Here is a 20,410-nt window from a genome sequence, read left to right as displayed (position 1 = left end):
CATCAACAACAGGGAGCTGCTGACATTATCCGAGAGGCGGCGGCAGGAGAAAGCGGTTCAGTGACCGGGAGGCTAGCTACCCGTCCACCGGTAATAGCACCAAACTAACGCATCTCATAGGTAGGCTTGGTGGTGTGACGCTTTTAAACATACTTTCATTTTGATCTATTTTGTTTTCCTCCCCGGAAAAGTTGTCATTATTGACTATGGAACGCTCTTGTAGGTCAGTGAATGCACGTTGTCAGCTGGCATACTCGTTTACTAGCAGTAGCTAGTACAACTGGAATGTTTTGTTGGCTTGCTTTCTAGATAACGTTATCTAGCCAGGTCCGCAGTCATTTAAGGCGAGTGTGTACTGATCACTATATAGGTAACTTTAGATGGCTAACTAATCAGCATAAGTTCCACTAGCTAACTAGCTACTAATTTCATCAATAGACTCGATAAAAGGTGAATGCGTTTTCGGTTGTAGCATTAACATTAGTTACTCTCTTTTCTGATGTACTAAACTGGCTAGTTGAGAGTTTTGCTTGTGTAGAGTCAGAAAATTGACTCGACTTGATTTTTTTCGATTGACGTGTTGTGTGTGGTAATCTCTAGGGGTGAGATCAAGGGTCTGCAATCGATCCTAAAGCAACGCTCTAACTGAGCAATTATTCCCAGCCTAGCTGCCTGCTTTAAAACCGTATTAAGTCTTTTATATATCTTTTTTTTTTTACCTATGTCTCAGCTGACTGGCTATAGAACTAACCACATATAAGGTCAGTGTTTCCAAATCAGTTCCTAGGATTTATTCCACCCCAACACTAACCCACCGGATTCATATAGTGCTTGGCAATTACTTGGGTTTGTGCTGGGATATAATACAAATGTGAAACCCTGCGGTTCGTGAGGAACAGATTAAATTATAATCTGGAAACATTTAGAGATTAAAGGCCAGGACAATGGTCTGTTCTGTCTGCTCAATTTCACCAACTCAAAATACTAATGGGAATGAAAGGTGGTCTGAGGTTGCAGAGTATTTGAGTTATACAGTATGTGTGTGTGACTGTTTGTGCCCACGTGCTCTGATGATTGTGAGTGCGCGTGTGTTTGATCTCTGACTTCGAGTTGTGTGTTCTCTGGTGGTTGTGTAAGTTCTGTCTGTGTGTTCTCTCGATGTCTCTTGTCTAATATTCAGTGTGAAAAGCAGGGATAGCATCACCCACCAAGACCACGAACCTGCTCCTCCCTGTAGCCGGGGACACACCCCTCCACCGTTGCAACGGAGATCAAGGCGCACTATGGTGGATGTGACAAAATGGCCGCTGTTTAGCCTGATGGAAGGCGAGGAGCTCTCGTCCATACGACAGGCCTGTGTGTTTGGAACCTCCGCCAACGAGGTCATCTACATCACCCACAATGATGACGTAAGTGGTCAGATGATTGGTGTAGTCAGTGTGTTTTATCTGGAGTGGTCACTCCTAGGTCTCTCTTCTGGAATACACATGCACTCTGCACAGCACATGCTGACTGGTGTCTGCTTATTTCAAACAGTGACCCATCTCTCTTTCTCTTCCTTAGGTGTATGTGTTTGGGCTGAACTGCAGTAACTGCCTGGGAACAGGGGATAGCCAAAGCACCATCCTACCTAAGAAGCTGGACTTTCTGAGTGGGAGGAAAGTGGTCAGCCTCAGCTATGGCAGCGGACCCCACATCCTCCTGGCCACTGAGGGTACTACAGCACATAACAGGGATACAACATTCAAGAGGATGGCACAGAATGTTGGACATAGAAATGTCTTCAATAGAGCTGACATGATTCCCTAATCCCTATCCCAGATGCCTGTTCAAAGTATTTCTACCACTATTTGGGGTTTCTAACTCACCATTTCCTCCATTGTGTGTCAGAGGGCGAGCTGTTTGCCTGGGGCCACAATGGCTACAGTCAGCTGGGGAATGGGACCACCAACCAGGGGGTCGCACCTGTGCTGGTGTCTGCCGGCCTTCTCAACAAGAGGGTGACGGAAGTGGCCTGTGGTTCACACCACTCCCTGGCCCTGACCAACACTGGAGAGGTGAGAGAAGGAAGGATGGAGAGGGGTAGTGGGAGATAGGTGGCTTGTGATCCCATGATCCCTATTAATGCTGGAGAGGTTAAGATGAAAGGGTAGAGGGAAAACTAGGGGGGGGTCTGTGGGGTTCTGCCTATATTGAAAATAACACTTGTGTCTGTCAGAAACATCTGAGGGGCTGGCCAACAACATTCCACAGACCGTGGATTGAGAAACACTGCTCTAAGCCCCCTTACCACCGTGCCCTAGTCTAAACCAACTTACTGTGACCCAGTAAATCCAAGCTCTGATATAAAGGCCCTATTGTTACCCGCTGTTCTTTCATTGAGTCGGCTTTATGTCACTGGTACAGTGACTGGCACCACTCTAGAGTGAACCTGTTGTATTATCAGGGAAGTGGGCTGGACTTGTATTGCTGTTAGAAATGTGATGTTCTATAGTGTTTTGCACTATATTATTAAACCTAAAGAAAATTATTATATATTCAGTGAAATGTGATTCTCTGACCTCCCTGTCCAGGTGTATGCCTGGGGCTACAATAACTGTGGCCAGGTGGGGTCAGGGTCCACGGCCAACCAGCCCACCCCCAGGAGAGTGTCCAACTGTCTGCAGAACAAGGTGGTCGTCAGCATCGCCTGTGGTCAAACCTCCTCTCTGGCTGTGGTCGAGAATGGAGAGGTGAGTGACCACAGTTTGAACGTGGGTTTGATATTAAATATGTTAAGTATTTGTTGTATTCAATCAGCCGGTGTACTTTAACTTAGTAGGTTCACAAGTATGCAGCAACCTTGCAGGACACCTAAGAGAGTGTTTGTGCGCTTGTTTCTCTCAGGTGTACGGCTGGGGCTATAACGGAAACGGCCAACTGGGGCTAGGCAACAACGGGAATCAGCTAACACCTTGTCGCCTGGTGGGCTTGCAGGGTTTCTGTGTGCTACAGGTGAGCGTGCGCGAGTGCACACACACACACATACACACACACACTACCTCCACTACCATTAACCCCTCTCTTCCCATCCAGATAGTGTCTGGCTATGCCCACTCCTTGGCCCTAACGGACGAGGGGCTGCTGTATGCCTGGGGGACCAACACCTATGGCCAGCTGGGCACAGGCAACAAGAGCAACCAACTCAGCCCAGTCCAGATCATGGCTGAGAAGGAGAGGTGAGAAATGTGTATATACACAGTACACATCATGGCTGAGAAAGAGATGAGGCAGTCTCTGAATACAGACTGATCTCCTCCCTCCTCTCCAGCAGGATTGTAGAGATTGCAGCATGCCACTCCACACACACCTCAGCAGCTAAGACTCAGAGTGGCCAGGTGTACATGTGGGGCCAGTGTAGGGGTCAGTCCATCGTCTTGCCCTTCCTCACACACTTCTCCTGCACTGATGACGTTTTTGCTTGCTTTGCCACACCCTCTGTCATGTGGAGGCTGCTCTCTATGGGTAAGGGTGTGTGACTGAGTACGTCCTCTCCTTTTGGCAGAGCATGATGACTTTCATTGTGTTTGTGTGTTCTCTCCAGAGCATGATGACTTCCTGACAGTGTCCCAGTCTTTAAAGAAGGAGTTTGACAGCCCAGAGACGGCCGACCTCAAGTTCAGCGTGGATGGCAAATACATCCATGTGCACAAGGCTGTGCTCAAGATCAGGTCAGGCAGGTTGCTCACTGGGCTCTAACACAGCCAGATCAAATTACCCAGCTAACATCAATAAATGCTTTCTAAATCTAAATACTTTTTTGGATTATTGGGAAAGTTTGAAGTTGAATGGTCTATTATTGAGTCAAGTTGTTTTACCAGACCCATTGCAAGATTATCTTTCCTGGCGAATGAGGAAATGTGGCGTTATTTCACAATATTATAGAACACATGCTTTACATTAGTGCTTTTCAAAGACACTTAAGGGATAGTTCAGGATTTTGGTATGAAGCCCCTTACCTACTTCCTCAGTCAGGTGAACTTGTGGATAATATTTCTATGTATCTGCGTCCAGTATTAAGGAAGTTAGAGGTAGATTCGTGTGCCAATGCTAACTAGCTTGGCACAGACTCAAAGTGTTTGGGTACAGCTAGCATGCTTAAATGGTATCCACAAGTTCGTGACTCTCGAAGTAGATAATGGGCCTCGTTGCCAGAATTCTGAACTATCCCTTTAAATGGAGGATATTTAGTGACGCTAATAGCTGTCCTCTACCCCTCTCCACTGCTAGGTGTGAGCACTTCAGGTCCATGTTCCAGTCCCATTGGAATGAAGACATGAAGGAGGTGATAGAGATCGACCAGTTCACCTACCCCGTCTACCGCTCCTTCCTAGAGTTCCTCTACACAGACAACATAGACCTGCCCCCAGAGGATGCTATCGGTCAGTCCCCCACCTAGCCATGCCTTACTGACAAGGCAATTAATCAATAGGGGAGGGTTAAAGGCTGTGACAGTGCTACCAGTCAAGCTCATATTGGGGTGTACCTCATCTGTAGACCAATCATTGATTTATAAAAGTCCAGAAACAACACAGATGCAGACATCAATGTATGCAAACATCCCAAGCCAACAGTGATCCAGACTGTCTATGGTTGTGTTAGGTCTGCTGGACCTGGCCACATCCTACTGTGAGAACCGCCTGAAGCGTCTCTGTCAGCACATCATCAAGAGAGGCATCACCATAGAGAACGCCTTCTCTCTGCTCGCTGCTGCTGTGCGCTACGACGCAGAGGTCAGTCCCGCTTCCACACCTAGCAACAGGTAACTCTTCACCCAATCTTAACCTTTAGGCGGATTAACACATATCTGACCCTGTACCAGTGGCTAGGAGCAACTTCTACCAAGCCTACTCTACCAGGGTTGTGTTCATTGGGGCACACCATAGCAAAGAAAAACTAAAACGAGCGTTTGTTATTGGACAAGTGCTAACTTCATATTTCCTGTTTAACCATGTGGTGTATCTAGGACCTGGAGGAGTTCTGCTTTAAGTTCTGTGTGAACCACCTAACGGAGGTGACCCAGACTGCAGCCTTCTGGCAGATCGAAGGCAACCTTCTCAAAGAGTTCATCAGCCGAGCTAGCCGCTGTGGAGCCTTCAAGAACTGACCGCTGAACCGGCTCATCTGTCTCCATCACAGGGGGCTACGCTAGGCTAAACACGCTCTGGTCTGCCATCCGATACGAGCCACCAGGCTTCGTTAGCTGTAGCGTCTGCCAGTGGTTGTCTATTTACTGCAAAGGATGTTAAGTAGTTACCCTAACCCCTGTTACAGAACTGTTCAGAGGGGTTATTAGATATTTATATCGTCTTCCATCTCCCTCTGTGGGTTGGTAGTTACGTCTTGCAGCTTTGGAGGCCAGAGTATTTTGCAAGTATTTTGTCTCCCTTCTTGACAAGTGAGGAGCACGTTTGCACTTTCTGATATGGTGCAGTGGGTTCTGGGAAAGCCTGTGAGATTGATTATATAACTTGTCACTACTGACAGATAGCGGTCTTCAGTGTTCTAATTGAACGGTGGGTCTCAGGTTATTAGATCCAGTCTTCGGGATGGATTCAATCAGATCCGCTTTAGCCAACATCTGCATAGTGGTTGTTTTTGGGGTGTCGGAGATGGAACTGCGTTAGCTGTCAAATCCACAAGTGGTTCCCGGTCTTATACCTAAAGCGGACATTGCCATTGGCTGCACAGTCACATTAACAGAAATCCCATGTAGCCTTGGTTACAAGTTTGAATACTGGAATGTGAGATGTAATCTTCACCTCGATTAAGACTATAGAAATCCTCATTATTTAGTTTCATGATTTTTCAATTTGACTGCCCACCTTCTTGTTCTGAACTTCTAACAGGACTGGGATGGGTGTGGCTTCATGACAATGATCAAGAGCAGCTGCTCACCGATCTAATGGCTCCACCACAGTTCAACCTCCAACACATCCACCATGCTGGTGTCGGTTATTGATCTGATTGAACCTAGGCCTTAATCTGTTAGAGCAATAAAAATGTTGTACTTGTGTGAAATCACAGCATTCCTAAAAAGAGCAACAACAACAACCTGTGCATGGGGTCAATGTAAACTCCATGACAGAGTTCTTGGAGAACATTGGGTTGCCTGGGATTTTGAATGCAATATTTTCAGCCTATGTTACAGATGATTTCAGACATTTAAGGTATTGTTACTTTTCAGTAATGTTTGCACTATATCAGCTGTACAGAACTATTATACAGAAATGATAATCACCTATTTTTTATGTTCATGAAAGACAACTTGTAGATATTTAGTTACACACACACACACACTGAGTGTGAGAAAGCTGGGTGAAGGCTGCTTTGTTGGGAGGAGCTGCTGAGATTCCAGTTGAGTTGTTATATGATTCCAACTGTCAGTAATTCATTTCTATGCCAATTCTATAGAGTGGTGTGCCAGTTAACTTTCCTCAATATGACCAATACAAATGACCTTATTGGATCCTGTTCTGAGGGCAGCACACAGTTGATATGTTGGATAAAAGCTCTGTGGGCAGAGCCTAAGGTGACAGAGTATAAGTGAGTCAAAGAAAAGGGTGGTGGGCTGGAGGTGGGTGTAAGACTGGTTGCAAAACAAGGGCTCAATTCAATCCCACCGCCGAAGTTCAGCGCTATAGCGGTAATTTTCGACATAGCCGACATATGCAACGTTTACCGTGTATGCAGTTTCCGCTACCGCGGAAATCTTGTGATGCAATTTTTACATGGTTGACATATTGGAGATAAGACAAGTACTGGAAACAGAACACTGAAAACTATTGCCTGGTATTCACAGCTGACTTTGAATAGGCTTTTGATAAAGTTGACTGGAGTTTATAAATAAATGCCTGAATTATTTCAACTTCTCAAAGTTTTAAACTGTCAAGAGAAGTAAAACAAGGTTGTCCTCTATCGGCATATCTATTAATATCAACGGGTTAGAAATCCAGGGCTTGAAAACAAAGGTGTCATTGTACACTGACTCATGTTCTTTTAAATCAACAATATGGATCCCTGCGTGATCTAATTTTTCTAACCTCTGGATTAAAACCAAATTATGATACGTGTACTATATTATGTATTGGATCACAAAATACGTAGTTTACATTACCGTGTAGTTTACCAATAAAATGGTCTGACGGTTATGTGGACATACTCAGTATACATTTCCCAAAAGAAAGAAATTAACTCACTCCAAATTTAATAGAAAGTTGGAAAAATCACCCTGATTAACTCTAGTCATATTACAGTTTACATATTTGCTTATGGTCTTGCCTACACTTTTATATTACATGAGCAAAAATATTCAAGTTTATTTGGAACGGCAAGCCAGACCAAATGAAACGGGCCTATTTATATAATGAATTTGAATTCGGAGGGCAGAAATTATTAAAGCGTTAGACCTCTCACTGAAGGCCTGTCATACAAAAGTTATTATATTCCGAACTGGTTCTCTAGCAGATTATTAAGAATGTCTCACCCCTTGTTCAAGAATGTCCTTTTCCCCTTTATTCAGATTACAACCTCTCACTTTCAGTTATTTGAAAATGATTTCACATATAACACACTGTTACAGACATAATACACTAACACATTGACCAGAAATACTCAGTCTAAAAAGATGAAGAATCAATGATCTACCATAGTCCAGCACAATTTTCCTATGTATTGTGTCAATGTATATATTGAAATGTATACATTGGTTTGCTCAGATAAATTATTCAATTTCTTTATTGCATGGCAGCATGACAACAGAAGAACCATATATTTCCACCTTAAAACAATCCTTGCTGCTTTGTTCTGTGCAATCTGCAGCCTCCTAATGTCACTTGCTGATGCATTTCCCCAGATCACAGAACAGTAAGGAGCTTGTCCGCTGGCCATGCATTAGACCAAAATTGGTTAAAGAATCTAGTGATAAAAATAATATATATATATATATATACACACACACACACACACACACACACACACACACACACACACACACACACACACACACACACACACACACACACACACACACACACACACACACACACACACACACACACACACCAGTTTCAATTAATTAAGGACCAAAAAAATTGACCGCTGTGCCGTATCAATTGCAAAATAGTTGGGAAGACATTTTTGATGTACTGATTCCATGACACATGGTTTACGAACCAATACGCAAATCAACGCCAGATTCAAAACTTTGAATTACACAAAATTCTTGCAACAAATAGAATTTTATATATATATATGGGTATACAACTTCCCCAGCTCTGCAAATATGGTACAAAGACACAGAATCATTTGTTCTGGTACTGTCCATATGTAGCCTGTTTTTGGTCACATTTACCTGGAGCGAAATCTGCAGATAGCACAACTGGGTGATTTGAAAAGTCAAACATTTTTGCCAAAACTATTGACTAATTTACAATCTGTAGAAGCTATGAGAATAGAAAGGTTCAGAACTTTTGTGAAGCATCACAGCACAATTGAAAAATATGGCAAATATAAATAAAACATGGATGGTGTTAAGAGATAGATGGGAGGGGTTGGTGGTAGCTGAAGGGTGGGATTAAAAACAAAAAAAGATAACTATTATAAAATTGTCTGTAAAATGTATATAGTATGTATAAACTGGAAGTAGAAGCTTAAGTGTTATTGTTCATTACTTTACTCCGATTAGGAGAGGGGTGGTAGGGTTAGGGGAAAATATAATTTTTTATTAAGTACCAGTCAAAAGACACCTACTTATTCCAGGGTTCTTTATTTTTTACTATTTCCAAACATTGTATAAAAATAGAAGATATCAAAACTATGAAATAACATGGAATCATGTAGTAACCAAAAAAGTGTTAAATCAAAATATATTTTATATTTGAGATTATTCAAAGTAAGCCACCCTTTAAGTTGATGACATCTGTGCACACTCCTTGCATCAACCAGCTTCATGAGAGTCACCTGGAATACATTTCAATTAACAGGTGTGGTTGTTAAAAGCTAATTTGTGGAATTTCTTTCCTTAATGCATTTGAGACAATAAGCTGTGTTGTGACAAGGTAGGGGTGGTATACAGAAGAGAACCCTATTTGGTAAAAGACCAAGTCCATATTATGGCAAGTACAGCCCAAATAATCTAAGAGAAACAACAGTCCCTCATTGCAGAACATTAAGAACTTTCAGTTTCTTCAAGTGCAGTCGCAAAACTCATCAAGAGCGATGGTGAAGCTGGCTCTCATGTGGACCGCCACAGAAAAGGAAAACCCAGTGTTACCTCTGCTGTAGAGGATAAATTCATTGGAGTTAATTGCACCTCAGATTGTAGCCCAAATAAATGCTTCACAGAGTTCAAGTAACAGACATCTCAACATCAACTGTTCAGAGGAGACAGTGTAAAAGCAGGCCTTCATGGTTGAATTGCTGCAAAGAAACCAGTACTAAAGGACACCAATAATAAGAAGAGACTTGCTTGGGCCAAGAAACACGAGCAATGGACATTAGACCAGTGGAAATTTGTCCTTGGTCTGATTAGTCCAAATGTGAGATCTTTGGTTCCAACAGCTATCGTCTTTGTAATACGCAGAGTAGGTGAACGGATGATCTCCGCATGTGTGGCTCCCACTGTGAAGAATGTGATGGTGCTTTGCTGGTGACACTGTCAGTGATTTATTTAGAATTCAAGGCACACTTAACCAGCATGGCTACCACAGCATTCTTCAACGATACGCCATCCCATCTAGTTTGCGCTTAGTGGGACTATCATTTGTTTTTCAACAGGACAATGACCCAACACACCTTCAGGCTGTTTGACCAAGAAGGAGAGTGATGGAGTGCTACATCAGATGACTTGGCCTCCACAATCACCTGACCTCAATCCAATTGAGATGGTTTGGGATGAGTTGAAACGGAGCGTGAAGGAAAAGCAGCCAACAAGTGCTCAGCATAGAATGCCAAGAGTGCAAAGCTGTCAAGGCAAAGGGTGGCTATTTTGAAGAATCTAAAATATATATTTTGATTTGTTTAAAACTTTTTGGTTATGTCATGATTCCATACGTTATTTCCTAGTTGATGTCTTCACTATTATTCTACAATAAAAAATTTAAAAAATACCCCCACCCCCCCCAAAATAGTACAAATAAAGAAAAACCCTTGAATGAGTAGGCGTGTCCAAACTTGACTGGTACTGCACATTATTTTTTTTTACATTGGTGAAGCTATAAAGTCCCTTTTCTGGCAAGTGACAAAGCCAGCCTCTTCTTGTTTGACAATTGCTTCTACTAGATATAAATATGAACACGGTAATATAAGATTAGGTTATGTGTTTGGTATTATGATAAGAAAGCGGAACAAGTTTTTAAAAAAACATTGATAAATCAAATGATAAATATGGCTGTAATTAAAAATGAGGAAAGGTGAATTGAACTTTGAAGGCTGTAATTTCTGGCAGTGCCGCTCATCTTTTCAGGGCTGACCTGGCTCCTCTTATGGCTGCCATAGCTCTCTGTAGCTCCCTTTGCTTCTTCTTAAACTCTGAACAAAGGAGGGAGAATACATTTGATTTATATTTGCATTATATTAGTTGTTTAAAGGCTCACGAAGTGCATGTAGAGCAATTTACAGAGCATACAACAAACAATGGGTCTGGGCTAGACAAATATGAATACAGGCTTCACAAGCTTTGAAAATAAGAAGCCTTACCATTTTCACAACGCTATAAAAACTCCTAACTCTGTTATTAATCCACTAATTCTCACCTCTCTCCTGCTGGGAAAGCATCTGTGATAATTTTCCAGAGGCCTCAATCACTCTCAGAGAGAGATCATAATCTATGAAGGAAGACAGAGAAAGCAAAAACATACGAAAGAAAATAAATGAAGCCTGCAATTCTGATTATATGCTCCTAACAATGTACAATTGGTGACAGTTTTATTTACTATACCAGCCAAGCCCCTCAGCCTTTCCACTCACCCTCCTGACTGGCCTGATCTGACAGGATCCTCTTGGAGATGCCGACCATGTCAGAGATGAAGGTGGCGAAAATGGACTCTGTACAGCCTGCTTCGGTACACCTCCTCCAGAACACCCTGCTGGCTGCATTGCCGGAGCCAGAATCCCCAGGTGAACCCGGGCCTCCAGGCCTTGCAAGGGGACACTGGGAGACAGCGTGTGGAGAGGGAGTAGAGGACACTGGTCTATAACACACAATAGCTGTGCTGGCCAAATTGAGTGGACCAGAGTGGACGGATGAGCAGTCATGCGAGTGGACAGGCAAGATGGGATCAATAGCAGGTCCAGGTGAGTGAGAGCTGCCGTGTGGTGAACCACGTGAGTGCGGAACAGAACCTTGACAAGACTCAGAACTGCACACTGAGAGGATAGAGAGAACACAGAAGGAGCGAGATGATAGAGAACTCAACAATGAGTTTTCCTTCCTGGCTAGTAGGGAGGGATTATATGTAAGTTAATGAAAAGTGAGCGTACAGGTGAGAGGTGAGGAGCTGTAACTACCTGTGGCCTGAGAGGGTTCTTCAGATGCAACACACAGCATCACTGGCAGCAAAAGACTCTGGGACCCAGCATCCTGGAGAAATATCAAATTCAATTGGTTACATTCTTCATAAACAACAGGTGTTGACTAACAGTGAAATGCTTACTTATGGGTCCTTTTCCCAACAATGCAGGGTTAAAGATAAAGATTTGTAAAAATACAAAGAGTAGAAATAACATGGCTATGTACAGGGAGTACCAGTACCGAGTCAATGTGCAGGGGTATGAGGTAATTGAGGTAGATATGTACATATAGCTAGGGTTAAAGAGATAGATGGACAGTAGCAGCAGCGGCAGTGGTGAGTGTGGCGTCAGTATGCATATGTTTATGTAAACTGTGTGAGTGAGTGAGAGGAGTCCAGTGTGTGCATAGAGTGCAAAAAAAGGGCCAATGCAGGTAGTCCGAGTAGCCATATGATTAGTAGTCTTGTAAAGTAGCCTCATGATTTGAGGGTAGAAGGTCCTATTGGTTCCAGACTTGGTGCACTGGTACCGTTACCGTGCAGTAGCAGACAGAACAGTCTATGGCTTTGGTGGATGGTGTCAGAAGAATGTTTGGTCCTTCCTCTGACACCGCCTGGTATAGAGGTCCTGGATGGCAAGGAGCTCGGCCCCAGTGATGTAATGGGCCGTACGCACTACCCTCTGTAGCACCTTATGGTTGAATCAATGGTTTAGGACCAGTATAGAGATACAGTAATGCCACAGGAGAAATATTGGACAAGAGTAGTCAGAAATAAAGCTATGTAACTCACGGAGTCTATTAATGTATAGTCCCCATCTTCAGGTGCTGGCTGATTTCCTAAGGAAAATGACAGTTGGTTTGATATTATTAGGTTTGATATTAAACATCCTGGTTATGTGGTGTGTTAATGTGTCCTGACATGTTTTACCTGTGGTGGAAGCTATGGGGGTCTCAGCATGATTACTGTGAAGTAAGAGCGCAAAATCAATAATCTTGTGTCACTGTACACTACAGAGGCAGGCAACTACCTCCCTCCTTCCCTTTTTATAACATTTGACCTACACAGGAAACGCAGCAACACTGAAATGATAACATGCTATTTGAACAACCTTGACAACAGAGAGCCTTGGAAGGTAAAGAAATTTGTCAGAATAAACCAATAAACCTCCAAACGCGGTTCAATGCCATACAACACTCCTTCCGTGGCCTCCAACTGCTTTTAAAACGAAATGCATGTTCTTCAATCGATTGTTGCCCGCGAGAACGACTAGCATCACTACTCTGGACGGTTCTGACTTAGAATATGTGGACAACTACAAATACCTAGGTGTCTGGTTAGACTGTAAACTCTCCTTCCAGACTCACATTAAGGATCTCCAATCCAAAATTAAATCTAGAAATCGGCTAATTTCGCAACAAAGCCTCCTTCACTCATGCTGCCAAACATACCCTCATAAAATTGACTATCCTACCGATCCTTGACTTTGGCGATGTAATTTACAAAATAGCCTCCAACGACCTACTCAGCAAATTGGTTGCAGTCTATCACAGTGACATCCATTTTTGTCACCAAAGCCCCATATAATACCCACCACTGCGACCTGTATGCTCTCGTTGGCTGGCCCTCACTACATATTTGTTGCCAAACCCACTGGCTCCAGGTCATCTATAAGTCTTTGCAAGGTAAAGCCCCGTCTTATCTCAGCTCACTGGTCACCATAGCAACACCCACCCGTAGAACGCGCCCCAGCAGGTATATCTCACTGGTCATCCCCAAAGCCAACACCTACTTTGGCCACCTTTCCTTCCAGTTCTCTGCTGCCAATGACTGGAACGAATTGCAAAAAATATATAAAAAAATAAATAAATCACTGAAGCTGAATACTGATATCTCCTTCTCTAACTTTAAGCATCAGCTGTCTGAGCAGTTTACCAGTCCCTGTACACAATCCATCTGTAAATAGCACACCCATCTACCTCATCCCCATATTGTTGTTATACTTTTTTTTTGCTCTTTTGCACCCCAGTATCTGTACTTTGCACACACTGTACATAGATTTTTATATTGTGTTATTGCCTCTACGTTTGTTTATCCCATATGTAACTCTGTTGTTTTTGCCGCACTGTTTTGCTTTATCTTGGCCAGGTCACAGTTGTAAATGAGAACTTGTTCTTCACTGGCCTACCTGGTTAAAAAACACACAAAAAAAACATGCAATGCCTCCATTGAAAGTAGTTTAATTGAAACTAGATGAGAGCACTATCATCATTACCTGTGTTCAGAGTTAACAAGGTCTTCTAGATTGGACTCCAGAGGGGAAAACTCCATATCAATCCTATTCACATCTCCATCTGTTACAGAACACACCAACATACTAATCAATGCAATGTGTTGCTCATGTCTTTGTATAGACTTTATTTAAAAAATGACAACAATCAAGGTAGTGAAAAAGGAGGCTACAGGAACAACAAAGCAACCTGAGTCTGAGGAGTTATCCATTATCCTCCTGTGTTTGGACTTTCTTGATGATGTCACTTCCCGCCTGACAAAAAAAGTGAGAACGGGCGCAGTGTTCAGAAAATAGTCCCCAAAGAATCCAGTCCATATTTTATGAATGAGAGAGACACACATTTACTGAACTGTTTGTCAGCAAAAAACATACATAAAGCAGCATGAACTCCACACTCAGAACAGAGCAGGTCAGCTGGACAGAACCACAGAACCAGACCACCCTACAACATGCGTACCTCAATTCCATACTTACTTGCTAGAGAAGTTCAAGCATCTCTGTTTCAAAAGCAAAGAGATTACGATTCACTATATTTTCATATGATTACATTAAGTGACTTTCTTTACTGCAGAAGATATGCAGCCATTTTCAAAAGCTAAATATAAACACCTTGGGTGTTTGTGTCTGCCGTTGGTTTTCAGGTGTGTTGTAGTCACTCTTGCAAGATGAGGGTCCTGACAAAGCATGTCCTTTAAAATTACAACATATCCAAAACATAAATTTACAAATGTATCTGATCTACAGAGAACACCTATTTGTAACACACAACCAAAGGAAGTGCGAGTCGGTGGAGACAAAATTACTTACCATTCAGCTCTTTCTGCAACGACAGTGGTTTATGCTTTTCACAATACAACCTGTGACAGAGGCATTACAGGCTCTAACAACAACATAATAAATCACCCTTACTGACATCAATGATAGAAATTAATGAGCAAATGTTTTGGTTTTGGAATAAAAGACTCCTCATACTCACTTGAAAATGCCACTGTCAATGTGTTCTAGACTGACGCTCTCCTCTTTCTTTTCACAGATGACACAAAACAGCTGCAATTGGGAATGAATATTGATTAACTTTAGGTTATATTATTTTAGGTTATAAACTCAGCAAATAAAGAAAAGTCCTCTCACTGTCAACTGCGTTTATTTTCAGCAAACTTAACGTGTAAATATTTGTATGAACATAACAAGATTCAACAACTGAGACAAACTGAACAAGTTCCACAGACATGTGACTAATAGAAATGGTATAATGTGTCACCGAACAAAGGGCGGGTTAAAATCAAAAGTAACAGTCAGTATCTGATGTGGCCACCAGCTGCATTAAGTACTGCAGTGCATCTCTTCCTCATGGGCTGCACCAGATTTGCCAATTCTTGCTGTGAGATGTTACCCCCCCCCCTCTTCCACCAAGGCACCTGCAAGTTCCCAGACATTTTTTTGGGGGGGGAGGGGTGGCCCTAGCTCTTACCCTCTGATCCAACAGGTCCCAGACGTGCTCATTGGGATTGAGATCCAGGCTCTTCGCTGGCCATGGCAGAACACTGACATTCATGTCTTGCAGGAAATCACGCACAGAACGAGCAGTAGTGCTGGTGGCATTTCCATGCTGGAGGGTCATGTCAGGATGAGCCTGCAGGAAGGGTACCACACGAGGGAGGAGGACGTCTTCCTTGTAACGCACAGCGTAGAGATTGCCTGCAATGACAACAAGCTCAGTCCGATGATGCTGTGACACACCACCCCAGACCATGACAGACACTCCACCTCCAAATCGATCCTGCTCGAGTACAGGCTTCGGTGTAATACTCATTCGTTCGACGATAAACGCGAATCCGACCATCACCCCTGGTGAGACAAAACTGCGACTCGTCAGTGAAGAGCATATTTGCCAGTCCTGTCTGGTCCAGCGACGGTGGGTTTGTGCCCATAGGAGACGTTGTTGCCAGTGATGTCTGGAGAGGACCTGCCTTACAACAGGCCTACAAGCCCTCAGTCCAGCCTCTCTCAGCCTATTGCGGACAGTCTGAGCACTGAAGGAGGGATTGTGCGTTCCTGGTGTAACTCGGGCAGTTGTTGTTGCCATCCTGCACCTGTCCCGCAGGTGTGATGTTCGGATGTACTGATCCTGTGCAGGTGTTGTTACACGTGGTCTGCCACTGAGAGGACGATCAGCTGTCCGCCCTGTCTCCTTGAACCGCTGTCTTAGGCATCTCACAGTATGGACATTGCAATTTATTGCCCTGACCACATCTGTAGTCCTCATGCCTCCTTGCAGCATGCCTAAGGCACGTTCACGCAGATGAGCAGGGACCCTGGGCATCTTTGTTTTGGTGTTTTTCAGAGTCAGTAGAAAGGCCTCTTTAGTGTCCTAAGTTTTCATAACTGTGACCTTAATTGCCAACCGTCTGTAAGCTGTTAGTGTCTTTAACGAACATTCCACAGGTGCATGTTCATTAATTGAATATGGTTCATTGAACAAGCATGGGAAACCGTGTTTAAACCCTTTACAGTGAAGATCTGTGACTTATTTGGATTTTTACGAATTATCTTTGAAAAACAGTTTAGTACACTACAGGACCATTATTTGGAGGGAGAAACGTGATTTGTATTCATTTCTGAGCCTTCAGCTAGATGATGTTGTTCAACGATGACCAGAAGACAGGAATAGTGACCAGCTAATCAATCATATATAGGCCTAGCTATTAACTATCCATTTTCATAAATGACCTGTGTGCGTGTTATTAAATTCTTACATTACACTGTAGTCAGTGGCATACAGACCTTGGATGACGTTTCTCCATTGTTGTTCTTCTCTGTGTCTGAATCACCGCTGCAGGACAAAGATGTACCATTGGATGCTGTGTTGAGACAGAAACAATCCTCAAGAACAAGTCAAAGTAACACCTCATTAAACTTACAGTTTTTTGTTGAAACTGCCAGCTGGACTGGCAGAGGCTGCGTGTTTGTGTACCAAGCCAGGAAGATTTGCCCTGGTGGACTAACAGCTATTTAATAAACTAAACACATCCAGATGGGTATCGGGATGGACAATTAATTTATTCCTGCTATAGGCTTGGGTCATATGATGTGGTATTTTGAAATACAGACGGTATGATTTTCAATACGTGCTTGTTAGCTGTTAGCTTTTTATTTAGTTTAAGAAATAGTGCCCCTTGTGGGCACTGCTGGAAATACCGGATTCCCCAGTATGGTACAGGAGAATGGAATTGAAGGTACGGAAATCTGGATACCATACAACCCTAGCCTACAGGCAGATGGACACATAAAAATAACCAGCAGCCACCTCACCTCCTAACTCTGGATTATGCTTCTGACAGTACACCCTGTAACAAACAGAGACACGGTCATAGAGACCTAGTCAATAACATGTTCATTAACTTTATCTATTAAATTGGTCAGTTGAGACCCATTGTCCTATACAATGAAGTTCAAAAATATATTTCACAGTTGTTTAGAAAGAAAAGGTGTTATGCCTTGCACTCACGTATACTTCCCTTCAATACGGTCTTCAACGTTGTGGGCCCCGTCTTCCACAGCACAGGGGTAATGGTAGGACTTCTGACAGCGTTTCACCTCACACCCCACTGTGGCACCCTTCTTCTCACACCTGTAGCAAATCTGGGGGGGATACAGTTTGCTTGTACAGTGACAGTAGGCCAACAAAACCAAAACCATCAGACATTACTGAAACAACACACACGACTTAATTAGTTCAAACGATGTTCAAACAACTATCATGGTTTGAACAACTTATGTCAAACACTAAGGGAAACATTAAAATAACCTCACCAGTCTGTTTCCCCTCCTCATCTCATTCTGGACATCTTTTACAGTGAAACCAAACAAGTCGTCAAACTCTGGCGAGTTCTGGCAAATAACCCCAGATGAATAAAGCTGCAATTCAAAACACATGGAAGAGTTAAAGGGGCAATCTGGGATTCAAACACCAAATGGCAGCCCCAACAGTTTTATTTGATAAATATTATGTAACCAATCAAATTCATAGATGGAGCTATGGATACATGGACTGGCCATTCAAGGGATCAAAATGATAGTTTTAACCATGTTTTGAAGATATACAGTGTTTGTTTACAATCACATTGTATTTCTTTGTTTTATAAACAATGTTATTTTGGGTTCTGATGGGGTAAGATGGCTCATAAGGCATGTCAATTATATTATCATAGGAAAATCTGTGTCCCCAAACGAGCTGCATTCAGGATTTAAATGGGAAAGGAAACAACAAAGCCGATCATATAAGGCGAGGTGTACTTCTGTAGTGTTCACTCCCTTTGAGTCAATAGACCAGGGCTTCTCAAAACGTTGAGTCCAAAGAACCCTTTCGTGATATCAACTTCTTCAGGGACCCCCTCAATCAGAACAAAACTCAAGTGAGATAAATAGCATACAAGAAGTTCTACTATGACTGTCAGTGCATGGCCGGACGAACCCGGTCTCGGGCCCTGGGAAGTAACATTCTAAAGTCCCATCTCTTGGCATTGTAGAGACATTATTACAGTTTAAGCTAATATCCTGCAATTCTACACATTTTGTCATGGGGCAGAGAGATATTGTAGTTGTTGCTGCAGCTTTAAACCTAATATCCTGCAATTCTACACATTTTGCCATGAGGCAGAGAACATTTTTCAGTTTTAAAGCTTACATTACAGTGCATTTATGTTTTAAAAAATGCAATAACATTTTGGGGAATACAAGAATTATTGAGCTGCCAAATTAATAATTGGTGGAGTACTGTGGATACCAATATCCCTGTGAGCCTCCCAGGCCCATGTTGCCCAGGGTTAATAACATCAATTGTATATTAATAATATTACTTTGTATAACGCTAAACCTATTCCTAAAATATCTTTGCCAAAGTTCTTTTAATCTGTCAGTAATATATATATTTTTTTAAATGTAGTACCTAGGGTCCGAGAGCCCCTGGCTGCAATAGACTAATCATAACACGAGGTAGGGTCCGGGTCAGAACCCCACTGTTAACTGTGTCAATCGACAGCTGTTTTCTACATGCTGTTGTCTACTAAATCTGCAAATATGATTGACTCGTTTTAGTTCCTTCAACAAAAATATCGTGGTTAGCCTAGAAGTACCAAAATATTCCCCCAAAGCACAATTATAGGTCACGGCAGAGCTTATCGAATCTTACCAAGCAGTTCTGATGAGCGGTGACAGAATCTTTCGTCGATAATGGCCCAGTTGTCAGATTTTCCTTGGAACTTTTACAAAGTACGCATCGTATTTTCTTACCATGTGGCTCGGGACCCATGTTATCTTTAGCAATTTGACAGATAACCACAGCGTGCTAGAAATGTAAGTATGAGCGGATCGACCTAATCTCCGTCCGTTCGCAACGTCGAATGTTTTTCGCTTCTTCTACACTAATACAGAAATCACTCGATATGAATCGAATAGTAGGGCCCCGCCGGACTCAGTATTTATTCCGAAGGGTCAACGTTTCGTATCGTAATTTCCGAGTAGGCAAAAAGAAATGTTCTGCTTCTATGGTGCTTCTGCTTCTATGGTATAATGGCTTTCGCAGACATTAAATGTGCATTCCGCCACCTAATGTGCGGGTGAATAATAAAGATCCCCCAAAAATTTAAATATTTGGGTAAAATAAAATATAATTCCAACTACCAATTTTTTTTTTTAATTACTAAACAAAATCAATATGCTTTTCTGTATTTTTTTATTTATTTTTTAAACTAATTTTACTCAGGTCCCAACACAGAGGGGGACATTTCCTAGCGCCAAAAGTCCGTCGTGCTTCTGCTGTAAAGTCTTGGAGCCCCAAAAACGTATCGGCTGCAGATATAATGATATCTAGCTTCAAATCAAATCAAATGTTATTTGTCACATACACATGGTTAGCAGATGTTAATGTGAGTGTAGCGAAATGCTTGTACTTCTAGTTCCGACAATGCCGTAATAACCAACGAGTAACCTAACCTAACAATTCCACAACTAATATCTTATACACACAAGTGCAAAGGGATAAAGAATATGTACATACAGATATATGAATGAGTGATGGTACAGAACGGCATAGGCAAGATGCAGTAGATGGTATCGAGTACAGTATATATATGAGATGAGTAATGTGGGGTATGTAAACAAAGTGGCATAGTTTAAAGTGGCTAGTGATACATGTATTACATAAAGATGCAGTAGATGGTATCGAGTACAGTATATACATATGAGATGAGTAATGTGGGGTATGTAAACATTATATTAAGTGGCATTGTTTAAAGTGGCTAGTGATACATTTTTTGCACCAATTTCCATAAATGTCCATTATTAAAGTGGCTGGAGTTGAGTCAGTATGTTGGCAGCAGCCACTCAATGGACGTGCTACCTGTCCCAGACCTATTATTTGACCATGCTGGTCATTCGTTGATCCAAGATGGCATAGCAGTTCAGACGTCTTTTGTCCTCGTCTTGTCGTGTCCCGTATATATATATATCTTGGAGTTTATGGCTAGCTTCTTGGAGGATTACAGATTTGAGGTAAATAATACTTTTT

General features: G+C 42.4%; 2 protein-coding genes across 11 annotated transcripts; one reads left to right on the top strand and one right to left on the bottom strand.

Moving 5' to 3' along the window:
* On the top strand, positions 1–7,108 carry LOC135547358 (RCC1 and BTB domain-containing protein 1-like). Of its 8 annotated transcripts, none has more exons than XM_064976327.1 (12): positions 132–223; positions 1,181–1,409; positions 1,564–1,714; positions 1,891–2,057; positions 2,574–2,732; positions 2,887–2,994; positions 3,076–3,218; positions 3,314–3,504; positions 3,584–3,710; positions 4,270–4,421; positions 4,642–4,772; positions 5,006–7,108. In XM_064976327.1, the coding sequence occupies exons 1-12, from the start codon at positions 207–209 to the stop codon at positions 5,144–5,146; spliced, it is 1,716 nt and encodes a 571-aa protein (XP_064832399.1). In that variant the 5' UTR covers positions 132–206; the 3' UTR covers positions 5,147–7,108. The 8 variants fall into 8 exon arrangements, with proteins under 8 accessions (XP_064832401.1, XP_064832402.1, XP_064832400.1 ...); XM_064976332.1 differs by having other exon boundaries at positions 3,311–3,402; XM_064976326.1 differs by having other exon boundaries at positions 3,311–3,504.
* A 1,170-nt stretch (positions 7,109–8,278) lies between these two features.
* Positions 8,279–19,424, bottom strand: LOC135547360 (uncharacterized). 3 transcript variants are annotated; one of them, XM_064976333.1, is made up of 17 exons: positions 19,034–19,424; positions 17,656–17,760; positions 17,351–17,484; positions 17,155–17,189; positions 16,627–16,703; positions 14,819–14,889; positions 14,650–14,699; positions 14,452–14,531; positions 14,317–14,339; positions 14,030–14,094; positions 13,825–13,903; positions 12,480–12,514; positions 12,342–12,388; positions 11,548–11,620; positions 11,008–11,406; positions 10,794–10,865; positions 8,279–10,569 (listed from the first exon to the last, which is right to left on the bottom strand). In XM_064976333.1, exons 1-17 carry the CDS (start codon positions 19,151–19,153, stop codon positions 10,493–10,495), a joined length of 1,542 nt encoding a protein of 513 aa, XP_064832405.1. In that variant the 5' UTR covers positions 19,154–19,424; the 3' UTR covers positions 8,279–10,492. The 3 variants fall into 3 exon arrangements, 2 of the variants coding, with proteins under 2 accessions (XP_064832405.1, XP_064832406.1); XM_064976334.1 differs by having other exon boundaries at positions 14,452–14,516; XR_010456693.1 differs by having other exon boundaries at positions 10,515–10,569; positions 11,008–11,191.
* Positions 19,425–20,410: the final 986 nt, after the last annotated feature.

Source organism: Oncorhynchus masou, chromosome 10 (genome assembly GCF_036934945.1).
Source record: "Oncorhynchus masou masou isolate Uvic2021 chromosome 10, UVic_Omas_1.1, whole genome shotgun sequence".
Classification (NCBI taxonomy): Eukaryota; Metazoa; Chordata; class Actinopteri; order Salmoniformes; family Salmonidae; genus Oncorhynchus; species Oncorhynchus masou.
This window is presented reverse-complemented; position numbering and strand designations above follow the sequence as displayed.